Source organism: Mauremys reevesii, linkage group 21 (genome assembly GCF_016161935.1).
Source record: "Mauremys reevesii isolate NIE-2019 linkage group 21, ASM1616193v1, whole genome shotgun sequence".
Classification (NCBI taxonomy): domain Eukaryota; kingdom Metazoa; phylum Chordata; order Testudines; family Geoemydidae; genus Mauremys; species Mauremys reevesii.
The window spans coordinates 23,539,665-23,545,790 of record NC_052643.1 but is presented as its reverse complement, the minus strand read 5'-3'; the positions used below and the strand labels follow the sequence as shown (position 1 = coordinate 23,545,790).

General features: G+C 51.0%; 1 protein-coding gene across 1 annotated transcript; it reads left to right on the top strand.

Annotated features, from left to right (window-relative positions):
• Window positions 1-970: 970 nt before the first annotated feature.
• LOC120387631 (small vasohibin binding protein) lies at window positions 971-5,908 on the top strand. Its single transcript, XM_039508565.1, has 2 exons — window positions 971-1,333; window positions 5,433-5,908. The coding sequence occupies exons 1-2, from the start codon at window positions 1,217-1,219 to the stop codon at window positions 5,517-5,519; spliced, it is 204 nt and encodes a 67-aa protein (XP_039364499.1). The 5' UTR covers window positions 971-1,216; the 3' UTR covers window positions 5,520-5,908.
• Window positions 5,909-6,126: the final 218 nt, after the last annotated feature.

Here is a 6,126-nt window from a genome sequence, read left to right as displayed (position 1 = left end):
TATCCCTCTCCTTTCTTAGGCATGCATGATGCAGGAAGGTTAAACCTCCGCCAGGGGAAATCTGAGCTTAACCGGGGCAGCAAGGACACAGACAGCACAGGGCTCTCAAGCCAGCTGCCACAGACTGGCAACCTGATACTGCCTGACACCAGTGCCCATGCCTCTGGCATCTGCACCCAGTCCCCACCCTCATCCCCACAAACCTGTGCCAGGAGGCCAGAGATGGGGAGGCCAAAGGGGCATTGACCCTCACTTTGAGAAACTGAACTCGGCAGGGGTGCAATGGGTGGAGGGAGCCAGGGCCTGGACCCCCCTTGGCCCGTCTGGATCTGGGTGGTGTAACAGCTGGCGTGATGACCTGCTGTACGGGATCCCAGCCAGCACTGCTCAAATCTGCCGGTTTTGGTGGTTTGGCCTCCGCCCCCTTTGCAAGTCTTCTGGTGCCCTGACCTGTGCCTATGGACACCCCCCCCCCGGACACCTCCCCCATAGCCCCACGGACACCTCCCCCATAGCCCCGCCTATGGACACCCCCATGCCCCCCCCACGGGCACCCCCTCCATAGGCACCCCACGGGCACCACCCAACAGGTACCCCAGTGCCAATCCCCCACCCCCGGCACGCCCAACACCAGCCGCCTAGGCACCCCCATCCCCCCACGGGCTTCCCTCAGCCCCAGCCCAATGGCCCCGTTGCAGAGCCTACCGCGGGCCCAGCTCCGAGGAGACCGCCCCCCACCAGGGGGCGCTGCGCTAGGCCGGTCCCCACGAGATGCTGGGCTCTGTTGGCGCCCTGCCCATCCCTCGGTCTCACTGCATGCGCATGCGCATGCTACTCTCTCCGTTTTCGATGCTCGATTTCCGCCCCCCGTGTTGCGCCTGCGCATTATCCAGTTTTCACACAACGTTTACGCATGCGTATCCTCGCGCCTGCGCACTCGCTCATATTTGTGCACGCGCTTCCCTAGCCCCCTTACACCTACCATCTGACGTCATGTAGGAGCAATCGAGTGCCGAGTCCTCGATGGGACCAGCCCCTCCCCCACCATTTTACACTCGCGAGTAAACGGCGCGGCGCGGCGCCTACCCGCCTGGGTCAGCGCGGCCCCCCTGAGCGGCGGGCGGCAGCGGGGCTACTGGGGGCTGCAGGGCGTGACGCCGCTGTCTCACTCGCAGGCCCGGCCCCGGCCCCGGGCCGAGCCGAGCGGGAAGGAGCCATGGAGCCCGGCGGTGGGCGGAAGGAGAAACCCAAACCCAAGGAGCCCGTCAGCCGCCTGGAGAAGGCCAAGCAGAAATCGGCCCAGCAGGAGCTGAAGCAGAGACAGCGGGCGGAGGTGAGAGGGAGGCGCCCTATGCTGGGCCCCAGCTCGGATGGGGCACGGCCCACGCCCCTTGGAGCAGGGCCCTTTCCTGGCTGCAAGGGGATGTGTGCGCTGCAGCCAGTGGTCAGACACTCTGCCTTCCCCATCGCTCCTTCTCTCGTGTTGTGGGCACCTGATCCGCTCTGAGGCTGACATGCAGATCGGGAAACCAAAGTCTGACACCACAGCGATGGGCTCGATAAAAGAACGTGACTAAACCATCTCTCGGAGGCATTCTCAAGCTCTTAAAACTCTGCGCCCTCTCGTGACCTCAAAAGTTTTCTGCCTGTCTTTATAGGTTGCCAGTGGCCCAGTCAGTGAGAGGGAGATGGTGTCAATTTCTCAATGAAACACACCTCTTCCTGTGACTGCAGCCCTTGTCTCTTGCTTTTTCAGCTGTGCTGTCGCCTTGTTAACCTTCCCTTGCTGCAAAATGTGGCCAGTCATATAACTACAGCTGCAAAAGTGGGACGTGTCCCCTTCCTCCACTCCATTGTAGACCCTGTCTATAAAAGGGAAACTTTCTAAATTTCCCACCAGTACTAAACACTAGTTCAGCTGCACTGCAGCTAGTGATGCTGAAAGCCCTATGGGTAGTTGCGTTACCATTGAGCATAATACTGCGGACTTGTCTACGTACAGAAAACGTCCTTTGTTAACTGGGGCAAACCCCTACCTGTCTAGGGCAGTTATCCCACAGTGCAGCTCTCTCCAGTTTGGCGACTGGGCTTGTGGGAAGTGTGGAGGGAGTGATTGCAAGGCATCCTGGGTCCCTGCACCGATAAGCTCCAGTAGCTCAGCATTGCTCCAAGCAAGGGATTGCTTGCTCCATGGAGCAGCCATTGTCACCTGGCCAGATAAGTGAGCACTTACCAAGAAAACAGGAAGGGAAGTTTCAAAGTTCCTGGGGCTTTACAGGGGGAGGGATGGATGTCTGTTGACCTAGCAGCAGAGCTGCTGGCTAGAGTGGTCACTTAGGCACTGTGGGATATCATCAGGAGGCTAAAAGCTGTGTAAACAGGAAGAACTTGTCTTCACTTGCACATCACCACAGATGAAATGTCCAAGTTTCACTGCAAAAAGTCATGGCAAGTGTAGATGCTTTTTCCACTTTAAATGGCAAGTGTAAACATGCCGTTAGTCACACCACGTAATGCACATCCGGAAGGTGCTTGATACTGTGCTGATAAAGGCAGCATAAGAACTTGACTAGAATTAAAGTGGTTCTATCTGCTTTGCATGTCCATGTACATTCACTGACACAAGCTAAATTTGATGTAATCCAGATTTAAGAGTAACTAACCCCACAGGGGTTTTGCACTAGTCTAACTAATCAGTTTAAAATCACATTGCTAGTTAAGGTGCAGCTGTGTGTGTAGACCACACACCTGTGGTGTGTAAACCTCTTTAGAACTAGTCTGACTCACACAGCATTGAGAAGACTGGCAGCTAGAGAAGCATCTACAGAAGAGTTTCAGCATTGCTTACACTGGTATTGGCAACAGCTGGCAAATGGTAGCCATGTCCCTTGTGCAGACAAGTATGAATAGCAAAACCTAATGGGGACCATTTCAATGCTAACATGCTCAGGCATAGTCTTTTTCTTCTCTTTTCTTTACTGACAAACAGAAACTTCAAAAACAATGTAAAGCACCATTTAAACCACTTAAAACAATTGGGAAGTCTAAAAGTTAGAGTTCTCATAATACTTTGCTTCATGTCTAAAATTTCAGTTACTAGTTAAGTTATTAGCCAGTACAGTGTTTGCAGTGCAGGTCAGCTAGTTACTATTAGAACTTTAACTCTTGCTTTCCTGACTGTTTAAATTAGTTTCCTTATTGTTCTCTATAAAGGCATAACACATGAATAAATGCGGTGTAGGCAGGGAGCCATATGTTGTATCTGAACATGTTCTTGGAGGGCTGTTTCTTTTCTGTTTAATCCTCCTTGTCTTGTAAATGCCTCTTGCCTTTGCCGGTCTCCTCTAGCTCCTGAGTTTGCTTTTGAAGTTCTTGATATCATTCCCATGGACCAACAGGGGGCACAGTTATACCATGCCTGGTTACATGCTGCCTTCACCAACTAATGGAGTGAGACTGGGAGCATGACACTGCATCCCTAGGATTGTAGGAAAGAAGGGTGATGTGAGAAGAACTTTCCAGCTCTGTTCTTACGAGTTGTTTATCACAAGTGAACTTTTCTTCTTATGCTGTAGGCAAATGAACTGCCAAGCTGCACACATAGCATGTCTAAATGTTGATGACTCACATGATTCCCATGGAGTCCAGCAGAGGGCAACGAAAATAAGAGGGCTGGGGCACATGACTTACGAGGAGAGGCTGAGGGAACTGGGATTGTTTAGCCTGCAGAAGAGAAGAGTGAGGGGGGATTTGATAGCAGCCTTCAACTACCTGAAAGGGGGTTCCAAAGAGGATGGAGCTAGGCTGTTCTCAGTGGTGGCAGATGACAGAACAAGAAGCAATGGTCTCAAGTTACAGTGAGGGGAGGTCTAGGTTGGGTATTAGGAAACACTATTTCACTAGGAGGGTGGTGAAGCACTGGAATGGGTTCCCTAGGGAGGTGGTGGGATCTCCATCTTTAGAGGTTTTTAAGGCCCGGCTTGACAAAGCCCTGGCTGGGATGATTTAGTTGGAGATTGGTCCTGCTTTGAGCAGGGGGTTGGACTAGATACCTCCTGAGGTCCCTTCCAACCCTAATATTCTGTGATGTGGCACTCGTAACCCTGATTTACACCTAAAAGTTAGATCCACCAAGCTACATTGCTCAGGGCTGTGGAAAACTTTCATGCCCAGTTTGATGTAGTTAGGTTGCCCTAAGCCCCCCGTAGACTCAATGGAAAAATTCTTTAGTAGACCTAGCTACTGCTTCTCAGAGAGGTGCTTTTACTACAGTGACAGAAAACCCATTTTTGTCGTAGTGGGAAGTGGCTATACCAGGGTGCTACAATGGCACAGCTGAAGCATCATAGATGTGCTGCTGTAGACGTACCCCTTGGGAGCACTGCTTACTCTTGCTCCCATCTCTGTACTTTTTCTTTCCTGATCTTTTGCTCCTCTCAGAATGTTTCCGTGATCAATGGCAGCAACTAAACATTATCCTTTAAAATGCCTGTCTCTTTCTGGCTGCACCTGTAATCCACTCCCTCCATAGCTCTCTCCGGGTATAAAGAGACTGCTTGTTGCAGAGAGTGCATAGCCCTAGCCAACTTCCCTTACTTCTCTCATGTGCAAAGTGCTGCTTTGGCAGCAGACATCTGATTGGGAGCTCTGGCGAGGGCGTCTGAACGGTGGGTCACTGATGTTAAAGCTATTGCACTCAAGTGACCTGGGAGAAACCCCAGTGGCAGCTTGATGAGATATGCTCCCTAGAAAATCAACACAGGAGGGCAGCAGAGGGGAAGTTACAGTTGTCCTGAAAGTGCCTTCAACATTCATCTGTAGAGAACCCACTCATCCTTGGAGCCCTAGCCCACTTATAGCTGAGGGCAAATGTGTCAATGGCCACAGCAGCTCTGGGATCTGCTCTTCCTTACTGTGTGCGCCACTGATGCTGCCATCTTCAGAAATGAGTTAAATGTGGCTTTGGGGGCAACCGCTGCCCCAAATCTTCCAGGCCATGGGGGCTCACTTTACATTTCAACACATGCATTTTTTTCCCCTCTGCCATACAGAGAGAGCCACAAATGGGATGGTGACTGACTGAACAGGTGGGACTTGCTGTGTACCCTGACAAACTGCTAGACTGCTGTATTGACAAGTGTGCAGGAAGGAGGCTGAAAAAACAGCAAATCATTTTTCCTCCTCTCAGCTGTGGGAAACTTTGGGGGTTACTTGTTGTAGCAGGTAAAAGCATTTGAGACAAGTGTGACTTTTTGAGTGATACGGTCTCTTTGTAGTTAAAAGTTGAGGTGCCTGTTGGCATGGATACAGTTTCTTTAATGCTTTGGAGAGACAATTCCTAGAAGCAGAGTAGGACTCCAGTCTCCCAGCATGAAAACTACGGCCCCAGGTGGCAAGCGTTATTCTCAGACACCTCCCTTTTCTCTGCACAGATCTACGCCCTGAACAGAGTGATGACGGAGCTTGAACAGCAGCAGTTCGATGCCTTCTGCAAGCAGATGCAGGCTTCTGGAGAATGAGACCTTCTGTCTGCCATCCCAGGATTGCCAGTGGCATTTTAGACCAGGAAACAACATGGATAAGTGATGGTCAGAGTTCAGTGTTCCCAGGCATCTTTCTGCTGACCGTGGGTAATAGTAAAAGAACCGTACAGAACTGCACACTTGCAGATATAGAGGGGGTAGGATCACTTGTACGGCACGAACCTTTCTCCACTTGCCCTTCATTGTAACTGCCTCTGACCCATTCCCAGCAGCAGTGCAGAATCCTCTGGTTCATCCTTGTTAAGATGGCACATTTTTCATTTTTTTAACACTGTCCTTCTTAAAGGTATTTATTACTTTGGTTTGACAAATAAACGTTTTTTAAATAAAAATTGTGGTTGCCCTTACCTGGGCCTGACGCATAAGGAAAGTGTCTTCTCAAAGCAGCATGTGTCGTGGTTGTAGCTGTGAGCTGTTGGCCAGGAGAGTGAAACTACCACCCATTTCTTTTAAATGCTACTGGATACAAGACAGACCAGTAACTGGATGGGGGCTAAGAACATTCATGATCTAGCATGCTACAGGCACACTGCTTAGAGCAGGTTGGGAGCAGAGAATGGACACGCAGAGAGCATGCCATAAA

Bases quoted from the DNA above. Each gene is read 5' to 3' on its own strand.
- LOC120387631 (XM_039508565.1), top strand. From the start codon at position 1,217: ATGGAGCCCGGCGGTGGGCGGAAGGAGAAACCCAAACCCAAGGAGCCC. The intron at 1,334-5,432 runs GTGAGAGGGAGG...TTCTCTGCACAG, and splicing joins AGCAGAGACAGCGGGCGGAG to ATCTACGCCCTGAACAGAGT.